The sequence below is a fragment of the Candoia aspera genome, chromosome 13 (genome assembly GCF_035149785.1).
Source record: "Candoia aspera isolate rCanAsp1 chromosome 13, rCanAsp1.hap2, whole genome shotgun sequence".
NCBI classification, from domain to species: Eukaryota; Metazoa; Chordata; class Lepidosauria; order Squamata; family Boidae; genus Candoia; species Candoia aspera.
Genome location: NC_086165.1, coordinates 7,326,677 through 7,349,210, shown reverse-complemented (window position 1 = coordinate 7,349,210; position 22,534 = coordinate 7,326,677). Strand labels below are relative to the sequence as shown.

The 22,534-nt window shown below is 44.7% G+C and overlaps 1 protein-coding gene across 2 annotated transcripts in view; it reads right to left on the bottom strand.

The window, feature by feature from the left end:
• Window positions 1-7,919: 7,919 nt before the first annotated feature.
• Window positions 7,920-22,534, bottom strand: part of TRIP4 (thyroid hormone receptor interactor 4) — a 32,282-nt gene continuing 17,667 nt past the window's right edge. For both annotated transcript variants that reach the window (XM_063313959.1, XM_063313958.1), the window contains exons 12-13: window positions 15,816-15,918; window positions 7,920-8,185 (exon numbers count right to left, since the gene is read on the bottom strand). In XM_063313959.1, coding sequence (XP_063170029.1) covers window positions 8,118-8,185; window positions 15,816-15,918 — 171 coding nt within the window. In that variant the 3' untranslated portion in view covers window positions 7,920-8,117. The remainder of the gene's footprint in view (window positions 8,186-15,815; window positions 15,919-22,534) is intronic.

Here is a 22,534-nt window from a genome sequence, read left to right as displayed (position 1 = left end):
CAAGGCAGTGTATGTTTTACAGTCACACTCTACAAGAGCAGAAGTGGCTATATTCACCAACTTATTTCAGTTTCCCCTTTAAATTTTTGCATTTGAGGTTGGAAAGATGGACTTTCAAGTATTAAAGTTGGGTTAGTGTGGCCTGTTTTTTGTTATCTTCAGCATTATTACAGGTGCAAAACAGGTGTGTTTTTTTCAAGAGGGAGGTGGTAGGCAGAAGGAGTCGTTTAAAGATATTTTACTTTCTTTAAAAGGACAATATACCTAAAATATCAAGAGTTTCTTTGTGAGACATAGACTAAGTCTGTGAGTCTGTTTTTTGAAGGCAGGATGGCAAGTAATGAGGAACTCCCAAGAGCTAATGCTAACACAACTAGAGGGCAGCATGTTGGAGACCACTGAATGTAGCCACAGCAAGTAACAAAATACGACATAAATACCTGTGGAGACAGGCATAAAATGTATTGTCTTGCATGACAGGCATAAATGGTACGTGTATAAATTGTGCATTGAAATTGTCCAGTGAGTTGCAAACCTACATGAAATAAATGAATGAAGGGATGGGCATCAAATAGTTTTGGTGGGTGGGGTGAGGAATTAGTTTAGAGATGCTTTTCCCCCAACCTGGTACCCTCCGGATCTATTGCAACTCATTTTCAGCTAACATCAGCTAGGGAAAGCTGATCTGTGGCCATGTCTGCTATAGTCTACAGCAGAATCCACTTCCTTGGTTATTGCTCCTACTTCCTGTTGCCACTCGGGCAGATATAAAGTATGTGAGAGCACATTGGTTGGCACGCCCCTGCCTGCATTCCATCCTGTGTGCTTGGATCTACTTTGGCAAAGTAGATTCTTCCTTCTCTGAAAGACTTCTGGCACTTCCAATGGAAAAAAAAGGAGAGGAGCCTTATGCCTTTTGAGTTTGGGGGTGAGAATCTTTTTCTGAGGCTATTGAGCCTTGCCACACAACTGACCATTTGTTCTTTAGCGGCTGGGAGTGAGAACTTAGCATTCAGAAACTCCACCTATTACTTTAGGCCTGATTGTGCTAATTAATCATGGATTTGTGCAAAGCCATGGTTTATCCATGGTATGTAGAATAGACCGCATTTGCCTGGTTCACAGAAAATGTTACAGTATAAACCAGAGTTTCCAAAGCACAGCAGCTGAGTACACACAACACACCAAGCAAGACCAACCTGCTGCATCATGGTTTAATGTGATGTGGGTTTGAGAAATCTTAGACAAAATGGTGGAATGAGAGAGTTGAACCCAGCAGGTCTTTAGGGAGGCTGTTGTAATGGTGAGATCTGTGCTTTTGCTTTGACTTTGAAATGTACCTTCACCACAAATGGGGGTCTTCTTCATTCTGATATATGAACCTGGCAATCTGTCCCCAAGTTCTGCCCTGACAGGGCCTCCCTTCTAAGCTTCAGGAAGTATTTGCGCTGTCCAGATGTGCCTTTCTTCTTGCAGGGATGACTGAAGCTGTTTACCTATCACGCACCATCTCACAGGCTACACCCCAAGTGTTTTGAGCATCACTTGAATTCATGCAGGTCTTGTTTTAATGATTGCTGCATGCACACGCACACACACAGAAATCTCCAAGGTATTACTCATATATATCATGCTGTGTTTTCTAGGTAACAAATGCTGTGGGAGGACAGGAAGATTTAAAAGTGTTGACGGGCATCTTTGCTTTAGGTCCCAAAGTATGCCTGTTGGAGGGCAGTAAACCCAGAGTAGTTGGACTCTGGGTGTGCTCAGGGCATCTCAGCAGGCAAAAAAGGCGAGTTGCAAGGAGTGGGTGGCCAGGTTAAGTGGCCTAGAGGGATCACAGGCCAGATTTCTAGCATTAGAATAATCTGTATACTGTGATGCACAGCAGGCTTGTCAGGGAGTAGCCCATGGGCTAATCAGCCTTTGGAATCTTTATGGGCAAAGTATAGACCAAAAGAGGAAGATACAAGGAACACCGGTTCAGAAAAAATAAAGCTGAGAGATTACAACTCTCAAGCAGCTCAATAATTAAACTGCATCACTGTTGTTACATTCTTGGGCTTCTGAACAATTATCTTAACCCCACCCTTTTGTTTTCATGTGGGATAATTAAGAAGTTAAAGGCCAGGGTAGAAGATAAAAGAAAAAGGCCCTTCTATTTATTCATCTGTTTACTAATGAGGAAGTGGCAGATGGGTGGGGGCAAGAGAGGGCAAAAGAGACTCAGTGCTGGAATCCACATTGTGCTAACCCAGGAGCTTTTACAAACATTTGGGTGGTTCACACATTGCCTCAGGCAATAACCATAGATTAGAAGCTCTACAAGCTGGGTTTTCCAAATACAAATATGCTAAACAATAAACCAATCACATTATGGGTTAATCTGCTGATGGGCCATGCTGTGGCCCAAAGCCGGGGTACCCCATCAGTGTCTATGCTTGGGCACTACAGAGTCATCCTTGGCTGTGAAAACTGATGCACAGTTCTTTCCCAGGCACAATCGATAAGTCAGCCATCAGCTCCCCCCCCCCTTTTTTTTGTATACATCTTTTTACAATTTTTATTTAATTATGTCATACAAGATGGTCCATTTTCAAACAAACAAACATAAAATAAAAATGAACAACTTGCCACTCAAAAAGAAAAAAACCACACAACAAATAAAAACATGGAAAAAGACCAAAAGCCTATCGTTCCAAATATATTCCAAGTTCCCCTGATTTTAGGGATCTTCGAAAAAGGAAACGAAGCTTTCAGTCTTAAGAATTTTTTTCCAGAGGGAACGATAATGTTACATTTTCTGATTGACAGAATATACTGTATAATTTTCTCAAAAACTGCTCGATCAACCTGCTTCCTGATTACATCCAGAACTGAGGCTCCTTGAGAATATTAAGCCTCTCCCATCAAGCTGGAATCAGCTTGCAAGATTTCAGAAAATCTGGCAAGTGGAACCTTTTGCAGTGAAATAGACTCCAGGGCACCTTGGGGTCAGAGCAAGCCAGAACATAGGTTTGTTTTGAATCTAAAACTTTGGAATTGGCAATCTCGTGGCTAAACTTTCAGAAAACCCCATGTAAAAATACAGTACATTAGGAACACAACAAAAATAAATTAGTACTTTTCTGGCTATGTTAAGGTCCTGATGATTCTTTTTCATAGAATCATAGAGTCGGATGGGATCTAAGAGGTCATTAAGTCCAACCCCCTGCACACTGCAGGATTCACTGCATTTTCTTTTAATTTTGCAGATTGTCAAATGGCTGCCAATTGCTTAGCCCCCATGTTGTACAGAGGTGGGGAGAGATACTTATACAGTATACTGTATTGCTTCCTGGCAGTGAAAATGCTTGGCTCAGGAATCTATTATGCCCACATGAGTTTATTCATTTATCATTCAAGTAAATCTATTTTCCATCCATGGGAACAGAGGCTGTCTTTTGCAGAGGCGGCACTGGGGGGAGGACGGGGAGAGAGGACATTCATAGAAAGAACTTCTTTTTGTTTGGTTTCGCATTCTCCTCCTCTCCCCCCCCCCAAACCCCCCCCCAACCTTCTGTTGGGAAATCCATATTGTCATTTAAGATAGGAAAAAATTCAAGCAGACTGCCTCTCCTTGGAAAAGTTTTGCAAGATGCCTTTTTCTCCCCCCTCTTGGGGGGAAATTATTTGTGATTCTTTCCCAACTTTCTTGATAGTTTAAAACAGCATTAATTGCTAAGAAGATCCTGATTCTGATAGGGAGCTTCTTGAAGGCCACGTACTGTGTATTATATGTGCTGTGTATGTATGTATGTATGTATGTATGTATATATATATATATATATATATTCACGTATCATACTGCAGTAGGAATATTTTCAGAACATTTGCTGTCCTAAGCCATTAGTACACAGTACTATTGATTTGGTATCCTGAACTTCTAAACAAGTTCCTTCTTTCCTTCCCTTTATTTTGTTTCAAGCCATGTTTTGCCATTACTGTACCTCCAAACTAGCTGGTCTGTGCCCACCATCTGGAACCACAATGGGGAACCGTGGTTTAGTCAGAGAGAGCAAACCACGTGCTGTTTCGGCAATAATGAAGAGAGAGGGAACCTCTGCCCCTATGGATTTGGCTGAGCCATAACTCCATGCAGCACCTGACAGGCTTCTGCCAATGGAACTGAGCGCAGGGTATTGTTGCTCAGCAGTGGCTGGAGGACCACGGGATCCCCTCTCCCACATGCAACCAGGGGTCTGCAAAGAACCAGGAAGGAAGATGCTGGCATGGAGGAGAGAAAGAATGGGATTTCAAAGCAAAACAAAAGTTACCTTTTCAGAGAAGATAATATGAACTCTTTTATTAGAAATTATGAGATTGCAAATCCAAGTAAGATGCTTTAAGTAAAACAGAAATGCATGGGAACTTTTCCCATCAGTTATCTCCAAAAAATCCCCCAGATTCGCCCCTCTCCTCCTGGCTCCCAACTCCCAAGATGATTCTGACCTCAAAGCAAGTTCACACAGACATTCCTGCCCTGCAGAACTGATTCCCCTCTGATAAACAAGCCCCCACTCACAGCACGTGTTTCTTGCATGGATTTCCCATCAGAGGGCTATTTATCTGTCAAATCTAGGAGGGAAGTACAGATTCAGATCCCTGTGTTAACTTGCTTTTCTCGCTTATGTAGCTTTCTTTATCAATGAAAAATTTCCAGCCTAGTTGTTTGGAATAATCTGTACAGCTTAGCTGGGAGATGACCAAGAAAGAGGAAGAGGCCAGTTTGGATCCAAAGGAAAAAGAGATTCATCCCCATAACTAAAGGCATTTTCCAGCATCATAAGCAGTGAGTAAAATAGGAAGGAAGCATCTTTTCAACCCGAGTCATTGACTGGCTCTCTGGGGACAGGGATCTGCGGACAAAGGAAGTCCGCAGCTGCAACACAGTTATACTTTGCGCTCAACCAAAGCAAAACGTCACATGCTTGAGTACGGTGACATTTTTATTAACTCTAATGAAAGTATCACCCCACAGTGACTTTTGCCCTTTTCTGCCCATGTGACCAGTGCAGCTACTTAACATTTTTGTAAGTTTTTTTTTTTAATGTAGAAGTGACACTACGCTGATCTCACGTAAAGGAAGCCGCAGCTGTAATTGGGCAGTTTTCTGCAATGTCTGGATTCGCTCAACTTACGAAGAGACCATGAGGCAAACCGTATTATGATTAAGCCGAGGTGTGAATCTAGCCTCAAGGGATTAAAAGGGCAGAGATAAAAACTGGGTCTCGTCTCAGCTCTGCCCTTGGTTTCTGTTCCTCCCTCCATGCCCCCAAAATATACTCTCTTCCTGTTGCGGATGGAGTTCACAGCCCATGGCATCAGAAAGAGTAGTCTCCAATGCCATGGGCTGATGACAGTATTGGACCATCCTTGTAGCTAAGCACAGCCAATGTGAAAAGCCCAATAGTCAATATGTCCCTGAAGGTGCTCTGATCCTGTCTTTCACAGCATCCCACCCAGTGGCTAACGCTCCAGAAATTGCACTGCTGCTCGACAACTGCAGGGTTTTGACAAGGAAGCCTTCTGACTCTTATCTGGGGAGGAGAGGGGAGAGATTTGAAAGCGGGGTCTGGATAAATGGCGGCAGAGGCTGCCAAGGGGAGGCTGAGTGCCCGCACACTTGGGTGTCCATAGTAACTTCAAATGTCACCAGGAGGCACGGAGCATCGGCAGGAGCAGTTGCCAAGGGAAGGATCTTTCAGTTCGGCTCATCCTGCTTTCTGGCTGGCAACACTGGGTACTCTCCAAGTGGGCATGCTGGAATGGCAACCTGGCCATGAGCTGCGGTGGGCAGAAACGGCACTTGGCGTAAACAGATTCGAGGCCTCCAAGCTCTAGCCAGGCTGTGAATAACAACATGATTTCCAAGAATCCAAGTGGGGCTGTGTGTATGTGTGTCTTTTGTTCCCTTCTCCCCCAAAACTTCCTTCATTCCTACAGTCTTCCGAAACATCACCCAGCCCTGATTGAGACAGACCAGCCTTCCCAAACTGCCACCATCCTCACGTGTTGGGGCTGCCACTCCCAGCCTTCACAGTCCCTTTGGGAATTGGAGTTGAAATCCCAACGTATCACAAGGATACCGTGCCGAGGAAGGCTGGTATGAACAAAACCAGAGGACATCTATCCTCAACGTCTTGCAGAACAGTCCACAAATCAATCCAAGGATTTCAGCTGGACTCCTGGCCTGAAACATGGTCGGCTTCCCCCTTTGCTGTCAGGAAGTGCTTGGATCATGCCTTCTTCCAGCAAATCTCCCATCCTCGCTGAAAAGCCAGGCTGCTGCTGGGTACACCTCTCCAACACGGCCCCAGGGCAACAGTGGCAGAGAGCTGCTCATTCTGACCCCATCAGCAACACTAGCATGCATGCACAGATACACGCATGCATGCACACGCATGCACACTCTCAAGGGATTCCCAGACACTCCTGACTTCAGCCCAGCAAAGCTTCACAGGCTGGGCTCAGACAGTAAGAGGCTAAAACTGTTCTTTAAGAAACAGAAGAGTTTTATTGAAACAAAAGGAATGAGCTGAAGTGCTGAAGTTGGGGGGGGGGGAGCTGCCTGAAGTTCAAGAGCAGCGGGTGCTTCCTAATTTATTTTTGTAACCTCTGGAGCAGCATTTCTCAACCTTGGCAATTTTAAGATGTGTGGACTTCAACTCCCAGAAAATCCCATGGCTGGCTGGGGAATTCTGGGAGTTGAAGTCCACACATCTTAAAATTGCCAAGGTTGAGAAATGCTGCTCTGCAGTCTCTGAAATGGAGAAAACGGCATCTAAAAACAATAAAGTTAGATACAATACTAAAAACCCACCCTTGTTGCTTGCCTGTGCCTATAGTTGCGGGGAGCTCATCTATATCCTGGCCTTCTGCAGCAGGCAGAACAGAAGCTGTTGCAGCAGTTCATGCACCCAGGAAGTGGGTCCAGAAGGACCGGTGGGTCCAAATGGAACATGTCATGCCCCTTAGCAGCATGGGCTTCTGTAATCACCGGGTAGCCCTCCTTCCTGCCTGTCTCTGTCTGAGTTCGTACAGCCTCCCTTAATTCTGTCCTCTCCAAGCTAGGACACACCTCTGGCATGTTGGGATTCCTGAGGTGTTGGCACTCGGTTAAGGTAGAAATGGGAGCTAAGAGCATTTCAGGGCAGATAGAAAAACACACAACCCATTGGAACAGGGCATGTCATTCGATAAGAGTTAAAGAGACGAAGTAAAATGCACTTTTCCATCGGCAATGCATGGTATTTCACTTCATGCACACAGAATCCATGCTTAGCCAGCCCTTCTTGCTTCTCTAGTGATGCCCATGTGCAGGGGTGTGTTTATGTGAATAAAAGCAAATTATTTAAGGTGATGTGTTGGGTTAGGAGCAGGAGGAGAGCCACAGACAGCCCACACTCAACCGTACTCTTGGCCTTGGACCTGCTTTGTAAATTAATGAAATTAATTAACGAAATTAATGCATGTTGGTCTCTGTTGCTCAGCAAGCAATTCTGACATGCTTTGTACATCTCCGGCACATCTTTCCTTAAACTGGGTGGTTGCGGGCCATGATGGTTTGTGCGGCAAACTGGCTACCCGAGTTCTGTATCTGACAAGAAAGGAAAGAGGCCATGTGAAAAAAAGAAGCCGATTCAGGCTGAGGAGGAGGTGAAAAGTTCTCGGTCTGTAAGCCTTCCTGACTCTTCAGCTGTTACAGATTCCGGCATCCGTAATTAGGAGAACGATAGAAATTGTAGTCCAAGGAGGACACCAAACAGTGCCCAGCTGATCTAAGATACCCCTCCAGACCCCAGGGGAGACATCAAGGTGTAATTCCACCCTCTCTTAGGGCTCCCTTTGGTCACAAACAACTCAGCACTTTTGGGGGGGGCTTTGTTTATAATGATGTAAGTTAACAGCAATTTCCTTCTTTGTTTTCTTCTGAGCCAAACCCTTGAGTTCACCGTGTGCCTGTGCTTCCTCCTCAGCGCTCCTGGGGCCTCCACTCCTGAAGTCTCAGGCTGTTGAGAGCCATTCTTCTCTTGGGCCCAGCAGTGGGGAAGGAGGAGGAAATGTCCTCTGGGGGCTCACACGGCTACTTTCTGCCTCATTAACCCCTTCTTTGCTCCCTGATGAATCTTTGCATCCAGCTTCCCTGAAAAGAGAGAAGGGAAAAGGGTTGATTGGGGGGGGGGGGGGAATCTCATCAGAACTTATCCTTCAAGGCTGTTTGTAATTCAAATCAGCTGCAGGCAGTAAGATCCCTCCCAGTTAGGGGACTGCTATCTGTGGATTTCCCCACTTCAGACAAGAGGCCAATTCCAAAAATCCAGCTGTGGAGCCTTGTGCAGAAGGCAAGAGATGGGGAAGAAATCCTGGGGAAAGAGCAAAAAAGAGGCCTGAAGTTGGCCTGCGTGCCCAGTAAAACCGAATGAAAATCAGCAATCCTTGCAAAAGGCAGACAGCCTCCAAAGAGCAAACAGGCCACTTAATAAAGCCTGTTTAATAAAGCCCGCAAATAGAGGGCAGCGGAGTATTCTGGATGTAAACGTGACAAAAGCTTTCCTGTAACCTTGTAGTTGCATGTTGAAAGTCTACAACAGTGTTTCTCCACCTTGGTGACTTTTAAGATGTGTGGACTTCGACCCCCAGAATTCCACACATCTCAAAGTTACTAAGGTTGAGAAACACTGGTCTACAACTTAATCTTGAAGGAGGTCCCCAACTTTTCCTTTCCTTCTTCATCATCTCTTCACTTTCTCTCTCTTTTGCTGGGTCTATTCATGAGGCTAAGCCAAACAGTGATTTATTTGCTTCACTCCACCAAGGACAGTAAACCGTAACTGATGACGTAGCAGGCTGTGTGAACCCAACCAACTCTGGCTTATTCAATGAGCCGTGATTAAAACCAACCTAGCTTTGCTCATTGTTGGGACCCAGTTCTCTTTCATCCCTCTCATGACAAGCTGCTTACATCGAATACTAATTTCCAACATTTTCCCTCATTTGGCTCAGACCCCCAAGCTGGTTCACAGCCAGCATGGCAGAGCAATGGGAGAAGACAGGAAAGCTGGTTAGGGTATGATGGAGCTGAAGTCCAAAACATCTCATAGGAAAAACTTGTTATCTGGCTTAGATCACCCATTGCCAGCTTAACCACAATGTGCAAGTGCCATCATATGGCTTTAAAGAGCAAAGCATAAGAAAGCACCAAAGCATCCTATGATATATGACAGGCTGCCTGTGGACTGCTACAAACTATCAGCTGGTGCCATCGCACTGTTCAGCCAAACAGTCTGCATTTGAGGCTCTCTTGGACTGAGCAACTGGATCATCCGCCATAACGCTTCTGCCTAGCAATGCGCCAGCTCCTCTTCTTCCGACGCTAGCAGGAGGGCACCACCATTTTTGTAGCTCTGCATGGCATATCAGATGGAAGGCCTGCCAAGAGAAAGTCCTCACACTGCCTAGCTCTTTCTTTCTTGCCAGGCTTGGATCAAGGGTAGATATTTCCCTACAGGAGGAAGAATGTAAAGGGGAGGGGTGGGGAAGGCACAGAATAGCCCTTAGGCCACACCTTTTGTGCCCAAGCCTTAACTTTTGTGTGCCAGCATGTGCTCTGCTAACACTTTCCAATGTCACTTGTAGAAGCAGGCATGTTTGTCAAATATTCCTGCTTGGCCCACTGTCTAAAACAGAGGCAGGAATATTTGTCAAAAGCTTGTCTTCATCTTGGCCCTGTTCAGGCACAGGCTGTTGTGAGACCTGCTCATCCATAACCAGCAGGAACTCATTAGTGGCATCCTGTCCGCTCAGAGAGGTCCCTGCCACTGCACCAACCCCATTGTTCTGAGCATGAACGAGCTGTCTGGGGGTCACAGAGAAGGAGTGCCTATGGGGAAGTGCTTACTAAACGTCTGAGACAATGCAGTGGACAAGCTGTCCAATCTCTCTCCCCGGTGTGCGTTGACTTGTAATTGTAGAGATACAAGGATGACTTTGGAACGCGGACAGCTATTTTACATAGGGTCTGATGAATGGCTTATATCATCACCTAGCTCACTACTGTCTTCTCTACACTGGCTGGATTTACCCACTGGCATATCGTGATTTGTTTGGTTTTGTATTGGGTGAACATAGATCGTACAGGAGCTCAAAGGGTTTGATAAGTGTTTGACCCTGTGCCTGGTTGGAATTTGCATGAGAGTTCAGGAGGTTCCAAGTGGCTTGGATCCTAACTTTTCTCCTATGAATGGAACAGAGTTCTCAGAACTGGGATTTTCTTTGCAGCCTTCCTCAGGCCTATCTACTCAAGTTAGGGGAGTGAGCTGGTAAAAACCACTCCCGTCTCCTGAAATGTTTAATTCATTGTTTCCCAACCTTGGCAACTTTAAGATGTGTGGACACTCCCAGAATTCCCCAGCATGCTCTTTTTAATAACCAATGCCCTGATTGCCCAACTAGAAAAAGCTATACCCACTTTCCTTTTTTCTTTTTACTGAGAGTTTTGCAGCACTCGCCACATGCCCTGGGAAACTGAGCCCCAAATCTGATTTATCTCTGTCCTTATCCTATCCCATCATCTCTGCTCTGCTTCGCTTCTGCCACCAATTCCAGAATGTCCCTACATTTTTTATTTTATTTATTTATATTTCAAATTTCCATCACCGCCCATCTCCCCTTTAGACTTGGTTTCGTATAAACCAGACCACAAATGCATTTTGGCCAGGCCTTACTCTTGCTAACCACAAATATAATCTCACACAATTTACCCACTGACAATCTCGAGATAAATGTATTTCTTTTAAAGCAGAAGCCATGGAAGTAGAAGCCAGTATAGTGTTTCTCCTAATCTGTAAAGCAGTGTTTCTCAACCTTAGCAAGTTTAAGGTGTGTGGACTTCAACTCCCAGAATTCCCCAGCCAGCCACCAGGGAGTCAAAGGGCGAAGCCATGAGTGTGAGGTAAGAAGAAGGGTGTAACTCTTGCAGAAAGTCTATTAAATAGGAGGAATCTCACCACCTATTCTGGGGCTCATGTCAATCCTAGCTTGTTTGGGGGGCGGGTGGAATGAGCTGATGGTTGGTGTCCAATGTGAGGAAGTAGCAAAGAGAGCTGATGATTGAATGAACCGGGCTTGCAAGGGATCCTGCAGTAAATTAAAAATAATAGCAATGAGCTAATGAGAACAGGAGCTGCAACCTTCTGATGATCAGAGTCCACACCTAACATTTCTGGTAGTGGCAAAGACCACAGTGAACAGTGTTGCAAAATGGGTAAGGTCATACTGTAGGGATTAAGGAAGATGACCCTGGCAGAAATATCCAGGAACCTTGGCAAAAGGGGCTGGAACATGTTTTAAGTCCAAAACAAGATAACATCTGGAACTGACTCAGGCAGGCACTTCCCTAATTCACTGGAGTATTAGAAAGAGGAGGAGGCACAGCACAATCACACTTGCAAGATTCTGTTATTATAGCCAACCTCGATAAAAGTAGTGTTAGCTTTCCTGTAGAGTTGATTTCCTGCTTTGGTTTACCTAGTGGAGCTGACGCACATCAAGCACAGGGGTACGAGGGTAAAATGTGTCAACTCTTTCCCCAGCATTATTAGGTTGGGGATGAAATTGTTGTTCTTTAAAAACAGAATGTGTTTCCTACCTCAACATTTTGGGAAATCATGTGGCTGGTTTACTGCCCTCACCCCACTAAATCTCAAAGTGCTGAAAATAAAATAATTAGGGACCAAAGGGATCCTGGGGCTCTCAACTTCAGAGCTAAGCGAATGGATTTGGTGAGAATTACAGTCCAGAGAGAAAATATCCATGGAACCAAAGACACCGGAGGAGGTGTTAGTCTACGGTAGCCAATAATCAGCAGCTCACAAAAGCATATGATTTTGAATAAAACTTGCTGGTGGGAACAGGCGCCACCGGACTCCTCCTGATTATTGCCCACTGGAGTTGGGTGGCCAGTAAATGTAAACAAATACATACTGGGTGGAATTAAAGTCTTTCTTGCACACTCAGCTTCAGTCATGGCAGAGAGCGCATCAAAGGTAAGTTAAAGGCCTGCAATGTCTCAGTTCCCACACCTTTCTTGCTAACTATTTCCTGATGGCCTGGAATGACCATCTTTTCTCTCCCCCACCCCCACCTTGCACCCTAAACTCTGCCAAGAGAGGGTAAAAGCCAAGGGAAAGTGGCAAAGCAGAAAGTAACTTTCCAGTCTGTTAGGCTGAAACTGCTTCAAGAAGGGAACTGTCAGGTTGGAAATGACCCAGTGTGACACATGAAGGGTTTGTGCCAGTAGCAGAAATGCAGATTTTGCTTCATCAAAGTGAGAAAACAAAGCTCGCCCCTGCTCTGTCAGGAAATCTGATGAGCAGAGCTGACCCCAGCATCCAGCATCTATAGGCAGCTAACTGCTGGGGTCTCTATCAGGTCAGCCCCTCCCCACGATCCCCTGCTGTATGGCCCCCTAATGAGAAACATTAGGCAACCAGGTTGACTCCCCATTATACCCCTGGCTGATGCTAACGTCAAGGGCACTGTGCAAAATTAAAACGCTGTTGCTTGGCTGCCTCAAACTAACACACACGACCCATCAAGGTCTCCCGAATCAAACACTGAATTGGTGTAAACTAACTCATAAAGCATAGTTTACAACCTCAATTCATAAAACATGCTAAGCCATAAGCTATGGTTTGCAAACACAGTGACTGAGGTCAGACAACAACACACTGTGCCCCAAGCAAGCAGATCCTATTTAGCACGTTGTACAAACCGCACCTTCAAGTGCTACCCCTGGGCACTCTCAGAACCTATTGAGAGATGCAGGGCCCCCCAGGATAGGGACCCCCCCGTCAGAAGCTGGCCAAGCCCTCTGGGAGGGTGAGGAAAACAAGTCTAAAAATAGACAGGTATTTGATTCTTGTAGGGAGAAAGTTGATCTCCCAAAGAGGTGCTTGACAGACACACCACACACTCACTGTCTCCAAGAAATAGACTGAATCACGATTATGTGCCAGGTGCGTGCCTGTTAAGGGCTGTGCCACCACAGCTGCCAGATTGGCTGTGACAACAACAGGCTTTCTCCTTTGTGAGACAAAGCCACGGCGTAAGCCAGGAAGTCCAGCCCCATCGAGCTACACGTACCTGTGTTTCTACTACAAATATAGAAGTGTCAGCCAGCTGCTATAGACAAGGCCATACAGGGAGAATTGAAAAAAAGGCAACCCCTGCAGAGATATAAATGCTATTTCCCAATAGTGGAGACTGGAGTGACTTTACCATACGCATCCCTTGATCACAACAATATCACTATAGGGGGCAGGGAGGGGAATGCGTGTAGCTGGTCCATTAGAAGAAAATAAAATAACTAAAAAGGAACAATATAATAAACACTGAAATGATCAATGAATCAACGAGTTTTTGATGTTCATGTAACACCTCAATACTTTAAAAAAAACCCTCCTCTAGAGCAGGAGTGGGTGATATTTTGCTGATTGCAGACTAATTTGGTAGCTTTCAGGGCTCAGAACAAAAGGCCACAAATTTCATCATCCAAACACGCTGGAGACGCAAAAGCGGTACCGTAGCATTCCTCTTCGGAAATCAGAACTCAGCAGTTCTTGAAATGGATTCTAGTATTATTCATCACCTCGTTCAGAACCCTTCAAAGGCAGAGAGCAAAAAAAGAAAGGAAAATGGGATTGCATCTGCGCATTAGAAAAGTTGGAGATGAACTGTAGATGACACAGCAGGTTAGAAGCCAAATTCGGACATCTATGCTAACAAATAGTGGGGTTTTTTCCACCTCTTAAATAAAGTCAACACTATTTAAAAAGACTTTTTCCAGCAGGAAATGGTTAGGATTGAAGGATCAATCAAATCCTGACCCATGATACATGTCTAGTCCAATTCCTCAGGCCAAACCACAGGACTGTATAATGCTGTTTACAGACAAATGTTCATTAAAACTATGACAAGAAGTTACCAGTCCAGTTCTACAATTATCTTGGACCAATAGTGCCATGAGTTCCTTTCTTATTCCTCCCTTTCCTTTGAGGGTCTGTCTTCAAGGAACATTTTGTGGTTTGTTAAACCACAGTTTTCTGTGACCCCTTTAACTGTTTCAACTACCACTTACAAACCAAGATATCAAACCAGAATCTTCCTTGAATCAGGACACCTAAAGATGAGAAAAAAGGCAGAGAGCAGGCAGGAGGACTTGTGGGGGCTTAAGGCTTATTTCTCAAGACCAAGATCACCCCATTTCGATTAGATCATTGATTAAATCAGAAATCTGCAATTTCCTTCTAGGGGATGATTTCAGCTTTGGACAATCTCAAGGCTTTGAGGCCAGCAAAGAATTAATATGGATCATCCTGACATTCTTGGCACTTTTAAAACTTGGGACGGTATGTTTCTGTACAAAATAGATATTAAAGTAAGTGCTCTTTAAATCTTAAATAATGCAAAATTGGACATACCATGCTGTCCAAAACCACCATTTTGCCACCACATTTCAACATCATTTCAACAGCATGATCCTGTTGACTTCTAGATTACAATAATGAATCTAGAGATGTTATTTCGGCCAAAGGCTGCCTTCCTCAGCATAAATACAGGTCATTGAGGACCACTTAATGTGCAATATTTTTTTTTCTTTAGAATGGGGAAAGCACAGGGATAATCTCACATGTTAATAAGTACAGACAAGTCCTTTCACACGCAAGAAAAGCTGGATTGCTTTAAGAGTTTCCAAGGGGTGTACAACAAAACAAATGTAAGTCAACTCACAACGCATGGAAAAATTAAACACAGTTCAGCTATGCAGAAATGATATCCATGTAGGAAATTGTCACATGTGGAATAACTCTAGTGCTTCATAGGAAATATAAGACCAAATCAAGGTAATTAGACAAGCACCAATGTTGCATGGCGACTGTAATTATTGCCATCATTTTATCAGCGGTAACTGCTAGACAGGTGAGAGAAGATTGTACCAAAGGGAGGTAATTGTTAATGCATCCTTGACTGTAAACATGTTGCTTCCTAAATAGAACAGAGATGGAAGGTCTGGCTTTTCCAGAACCTAGGCTTGGTAAGAATTCACCTCTATGTGCAAGATTTCTCCCTTAAACTCCCTACAGACCCATCCCAATGTTGCTTCTCAGGCCAACTGAGAGTCTTCAAGAGCAACGAACTTTAGGAAAGGTGGTCTACTGGGTCAATGATCTTTCCCCAAGCTGCTCCCTGATCACACGTGAACATCAATGCTGTCATTATTTTCTCTCAAGTCAAATCGATGTCTATCTAGTGGGCTGTACCCTTGCTTGGCCCAATGGTATTACAAGGGTCTTCCTGCTTCTGTAAGGGCAAGAGAAAGGGACTTGGCCAGCAGCAAGCTTTGTTCTTCAGGGAAAGGGAAAACTACAGAGGAAACAAAATGCTCAAGGTTGATTTACACTGGCATGAAAACAGTATAATCAAAGCTTTCGAGCAGTGACTTTAGGGCATCAGGGATGGGAGTGAAAAACATGCAAGCAAGGAGAGAGCTTGCCAGGAAGCATCTACGAAGACTGACTTGGTTACCCTGGGAAGTTGCTGGCACCACATGACGGCCCACTGCTGCTGCCTGCCCTTAGTCTCACTGCTTGCCAGGACATGCAGCTGCCAGGTAAGTCTAGAGACCCCCTGAGGGAGGGAGGGAGGGAGGGAGTCCACCTGGGGTCATTTTGCCAGTGTCCTCCCTCCTTGAGGAGTAGAGACCTGCTACTTACAGATTTTATGTTTGCCTTTGATGGGAAACTTAATAACCATCTCTTGGGGGTTAGAACAGATGAAGACAAATGGAGAAGCTGACTCCTGGCTCAGCTGGGGATACTAGAGGGGAAAAAAAAAGAGAGAACAAAAACATCACCATCACAAATAGGTTATGAGCACCACAATAAATTAAGGAAAGAGAACTAACTACCGAGGGAAAACTACACAAATCGACAAAAATATGTTTCAAACACTATTTAGTGAGTTAAAATGTAAAGGCAGGGAAGAGCTCCCCTACCCCAATATTTCTTGATATCTGTTCAAAAGGTAGGCTGGGATCAAGTGGAACTAAGCTGCACTTAGACAAATCCAAGCAGCCAGTTCTAAAGACAGTGCTAGAATCAACCTTAGATTTTATACTGCAGAATTGCAGCCTGGGAATAAGGCGAGGGGGTAGGAGAGAGATTTTGCACTCCTTCCCTTCTCTTGAGCTTCTTAAAAATAACAAAAAGCAGACATAATTATCCACAGCCTTTTTATTAAAGAAGAGAAGGTCTCTTTGCAGAGAAACAGATTGAGCTAATCAGGGCAAAGATACCAGCTGCATGATCAATAGTGATTTAAGTTGGCACCTTTTAAGTACCCCAAATGATGTCGCAGAGGAAAGCTGAGGAGACTGTAGTTTATAATCCCTGACAACATGGTATAGAATGGATTTAAACTTCAGGATTTAAAGTTACAGGAAGACAGATTCTGGTTGAGTATTAGAAGAACATTCCAAACATAAGGAATAATTTGACATTAGAATCAACTATCCAGAGGTGGTGGGCTCCCTTTCACTGGATGTATCCAAGCAGAATTGGAACAACCTTCTATGGGGAATACCTTAATTTGGATTTACTTTAATTTGGATTTGTGCAGCGAGCAGAAGATTGGACCTCACAATCTAAATTGCCCTTTCCAACCCTGTAACTCTATGATGATTTTAAAAATTTAATGTTATATACAAACAATCCTAGGAACATTTATAATTTTGTCCCGTAATCATTAGCTCCTCCCATCCCCAAAGACCTGTGATTAAAAAAAATGACAAAGAGGGAAGAAAAAGATGGCTATTCCCCCCCCCCCAATTCAGTCATCTTCTGAATGTTCCTCGCTGGCAGGAACATTTGCTACAAAGCAGGCACAACATTTGGGGGTAGCAGATAACTCCCCCCCCACATGAGGGATTGAGCTCTTTAACGGGTTCCAGAAGGACATCCAAGTTGATGCTTCCTTGGGGGAAAGAGTACTACAAGTGCAGATGCCCCTACCCTGGCCACCATATTGCCAACTTCAGAAGGTCCATGCGCAGGGTGGCTCTGGAGTTGACCATGCTACTTGCACAGATGCATATAGCAGAAGGCACCCTTCAGGCAGCTAGGTCTCAAGCCACTGGGGAACATGAAAGTGTCTTTAACTGTGAAATGTCAGCTGGTGGAACATCACGTGCAGGCTGCTTTCAGAGCTCCAATGGGGAAGCTGCGGAAGGCAGCTGCATGGAAGACGACTTCGTTGCTTTTCATTTCTCACATGGTAAGATTGTGAGATTGCTGGCCTTCTCCACAGCATACAGGTAGTCCTCAACTTACGACTGTTCATTTAACCATGGTCCGAAGTTACGACAGTCTCGGAATGGGTGCTTTACAACCTGTAATGCACTTATGAGAGTCGGAAAAAGTCCCCCCCACACACACAGTTACATGAGCGCATTTGGGCACTTGGCAACCGGCTTGCATTTATGACTGGCTGCAGAATCCTGGAGTCATCTGACTGAATTTTACAACTTTTTTTGCCATTTTCCAGTACAAAATGCCCATGGGGAAGCTGGATTCATGTAACAACCACGGTGATTTGCTTAACAATCCGTGATTCGCTTAACCACTGCCGTAAAAATGGTCGTAAGCTCAGGTCTGGTCACATGGTGACTCAACTTACGAGTGCAACGACTTACAGTCGAAATTCTGGTCCCAGTTGTGGTCATAAGTCGAGGACTACCTGTATGCAGAGAGTTGGCTTGTTGAGTGAGCAGGAAAAGGCATTTGGTTCTTTGGACCATTTCAAAGCAAGTCAGTTAACAAAAATTTCAAAACATAAGAGGGGCTCTGCTAAATCGAGCCAGGGGCCCATTTAACCCAATATTCTGGGTCACTCATGGGACAACCAGGGGTACTCAGGACACCCACAAGAAGGGACTCCTACTCTTTCTCCTCAACAACAGGTATTCAAGGTACATTGCCGGCGCATATCGTGGGAACGTACATGATTAATTCAGATAAGCATTTCAGAGTGACAAAAGAAAAGTAGCATCCACAAAAGTCAAGGAAGGAATCCAAAAAATGGAGCAACTTTCCACAATGGCAAACAAATGTAATTTTGATCACCGAGGCCAGCTAGAAGGACTCAGCATACCAAGATCACCACCCACAAAAGGCATTTCAAATGGCAGAGCTAGATGGATTACCAAAGGAATTCAGTTTAAGACAGAATCCTGTACCTGCTGCCAAACTTTGCAAGGCATGAAGTCTGGATTCCCGTAACCTAGGTTTTCTCAAACCATCTTATTTCCCCAGGGGTAGCCGTGTTAGTCTTTTGTGCATCTTAAAGGCTAACTGATTTAGAACGCCAGAATCTTTGGCAGACCTTCAGATGTATGAAGTCCCAGAGTTAGCACCACAATCAAAATCCTGCCTGTGACTAGGCTGCTGCCTGGGCACAACAAAGCAATGGCATCACCAGGGCAGAATTTCTGTGTCAGATATCTGGAACCCCACTCAGCAGAATCAGTGCAGGTTCCCCCAGCAGCAGCAGGATGCTGACTATGGCTTGAAAGGAGAAAGAAAGACGATTATCACTTTGTGAGCACCTGTCAACTACTTTAGTTGGCAACACTGTGAAGCGGCCCTCTGGAGCCCTTCTGTTGGGCCAGAGATGATCGGAACCATGTGCCAAGAAAACTGCTCAACCAGGGTACCAAAAGGAAGGCTGGGACTACATGAGAAGCCCCAGAAATGGAAGAGCAGGGGACAATTTCTTCTGTGACAACCCTTGCCCCTCTGTGCATTACTCAGAGCTGTAATCTAGGCACCACAGATAAAACGAAGGCAAGGGTTTCCATCTGTGGGAAGAATATCCTATTCTGTTCTTAATTTTCTTAAAGAAAACCAGTGTCATTTAAATTTAGCCCACAGCCAGCTTCTACTCTGTCCACACGCCAGCTTATGAGTCACAACCTTCTGGCTTAATAGCACATCAAGACAGACCACCCTATCCCACCCCGAAACATTGGCAGAAGATGGTTGAAATGCACCCGATATATTTGGTAATCTCTTTCTTTCAAAGCTGAGTAGGTGGGAAGGGCAGAGAAGCCCCCTCTTTCATGCTTCATAAAGCCGTTCAGCTGTCAGGCTAATATTTCAGGTAATTAATTACTTAGTAGGTATTTTCACCTCTGTTCTTGCAGGAAATTGATTACCACTCCAGCAAGAAAATTGCTCTTTCGCTATTTAGCAAAATAAAATATAATAGAGGTTTCCCCCCACTGCTGCTTTAGCAAGTGGATTAAAGTGCTGGTGCCAGAAACAACTAGGTCAATCTTTCCAACCAACAACAAGTCTCTTGAGAAGACGCAGAATTGACCTTGACCGAAGATAGCGAGAGCAACGTCTTCAGCATGCTCAGGGTAGGGAGTGCGCTAGGGTGTTCAGAAGCCACCCTCTCTCAGTGTGAGAAAGTTTCTAGGCCTAGCAAGAACAAGTGAGAAAGGAACTGTGCACGCCGCTGCTAACGGGCATGGGTTAGGTAATCAAAATGGTTTTGTTCTGAAGCAGCAGCAGCACAGCATTCACGGCCTCAACATCTGAGGTTACAAACCGCAGTCTTGCTGGGCTGTTGAATGCAGGCAACCTCTTCCCCGGAGACTGTCGAGAGCTTCTATCTGCTGCTTGCAGATAACAGAAACAGGCCAGCAAGTGGTTTGGCTGCTCTGAAGGGGAGATGCAGAGCCTCCGCCAGGCTACTTCACTTCCCTTTTATCTCACACTTATGTAAACTCCCTCTGCACTCTTCACCACTGCCAGCCTTGCACACAGAGCCAGTCCCCAAGCTGGAGCAGGGGCAAAGAAGGCAGGCCTGGGAGAGACACCCTGGCGAGTCTGACCCTCCCTTGTACTTATCAGTGGAAGGTGGGATCCAGAGTTCCGGCCACATCAAGGGAAGATGTTCTGCAGAGGCAAGATGGGACCGGAACAGTGTTTCTCAACCTTAGCCACTTTAAGATGTGTGGACTTCAGCTCCCAGAATTCCTCAGCCAGCATGGCTGGCTGGGGAATTCTGGAAATTGAAGTCCATACATCTTAAAGAGGCTGAGGTTGAGAAACACTGGACTGGAACAACAGCAGTTGTACTCACTTATAAACAATGGAGTTGACAATGGAAAATGAAAACAAGGAATGAATGAAAACAATGTCAAAAATGAAAGGGATGATTACGAAGTACACTGGCATTAAAAAAAGGCAACAACCCCTTTCCCCACTTTCATCATACCTAAAAGCTAATGCAAAGGCAATAGAATTTAGCCATACAACAAATTTTTGTGGATAAAAAGGCTTTTCACAACAAAAATGTCAAGTGACCTCCTTGGGGAGAAAGTTTTGCCTACTGGGGCCACTAGTGAAAAGGTCTTGCTGCCCTTGGTACTCTCAGTCTGGCTAACTGGAAAGGACTCCAGCGCCAGTGTAAGGCAAGTTCACAGAGATCCCAGGGGTTCTAGGTCATTTAAACAACTTTCCACAGCCTGGCACTCTCCAGATGTGTTAGGGTACAACTCCCACTGACATTGGCCACGTTGGCTGGGCATGATGGGGTGTGCAGTTCTAGACATCCAGCAGGCACCAGGTTAGAATAGGCCTCCTGAGAATTTCAAAGATAATTCCAGCATCTCCACCCATGCTAGTAGGGATCCTTCTCCATCAAGTTTTCTCCCTCCCACAAATGGGAATACACCCTTCTGCTACCACAGGTCCATGAAATAGTATTTGTATTTTCTCTCGGTTAATATTGGAATAAACCAAACAGAATAGCAGGCCTCCAGGTTTCATGAGGACCTGCTTTTTAAAAAAATCACAAAGAACCGAGCAAGCTTTTGAGTCCCTCAAAACAAGAACAAAAGAAAAATGGGAAGTGATGGCCACAGTTTCTGGAAACTAATTATTTAAAATTAAAACACCTGGAAAGCTCCAGGTTAGGGAAGATTAATCTAGCTGGTGGTAATCACTTCCTCTTCCTTTGGATCTTTTCCCATTCAACTAAGCCACTTAAGTTTTAAACCAGCCTACAATAGGGTGGTATGGAAAATGCGTATACAGCAATGGACTAATTAGTTCTTGTTTCACTAAAGTGATTTGAAAACCAGATGTCCTCTGTATAAGCTTTTTTTTTTTTAAGTCCAAGTAATGCACACTTTCTTGAAAAATGAACTGGCAAACAAACTCAGAAAGGAAAAAAAACAGCAATAGCTATTTTATACTGATACAATTCTGCAAATGCATGCATGTAAACGTGGCTGAATGCATGAATGAAAGGGACACCTCTCCTTCTTGATAACAAGCGTTGGCGGCTGAAATGAAGTTCGGGAAGCGGCACGCTCGGTGTTTGTGGAATGGTGATATAATGGCCAAGGTAAGATATGCATAACGTGATCTCCCCAAGGCAACGGAGAAATGCCTTTTAGAAATCTGCAGTGCTTTATCCAACAGATGTAGAGCAGCAGGGAAGCCTGCATGAGTCCAGCAGCTGATCCACAGAATTCAGCTGAAATGGTGGGAGTATAAATAGACACTCACATCATTACAGGCTCCAAGCTTAAGAGTACACTTTGCTTGAGAAGCAGAGTACAGCCAGTTGGCTTGATCTGCCGTCCAATGTCTCTAACGGAAATTGCCTGCTGACTGTCAAGATGTTGAGCAGCTCTGATCTGACATTTTTTTCAGGGATGTGCATTCATCTATTAGCCTCTCATTCAGAAAAGGAAAGAAAGAAGCAGCAGTGTCTCCTGGCTTCTCACCACAAAATGGTTGACAGGTTTTTCACCTGTTCCAGCACTGGAAGATTAATTGGCTTCTAACAGCCTACCTACTTTAAGGAAAGGACAAGTTAGAGCAGTGTTTCTCAACCTTGGTGACTTTAAGAGATGTGGACTTCAACTCCCAGAATTCCCTAGCCAGCAGCATGCTGGCTGGGGAATTCTGGGAGTTGAAGTCCACATCTCTTAAAATCGCCAAGGTTGAGAAACAGTGAGTTAGAGACTAAGAGAAATGTTCTTCTGTGGCAACAAGAAATCCCAAATCAGACTGAAGCCAACATTCTTAGCAATTTCTGGAGGAAGGAAAGGGGGCACATGTGTGGCAAACAGTCTGGTTTTGCAGATTAGGGAATATATGAATTTATGTTCTATCGTGCTTTTCCAAATGGTAGGTGTTAAAAGGATCTCCTTCGGGGAAGGGATTGCTGTAGGAAAGAGCAACAGTGTTGTGCTGTATTTATTTCTACAGGCATCTGATGGCACCAATTCCATCTCACCATCTGGCCATCGAAAGCTTTTCTTTACATCCATCTAAAGATCTGCTTTTGAGAGGTGCTCAAAAGTTATGCCCGGCCCAGCATCACCAAACAGGTGGCCTCTAAAGCGGGAATAGGC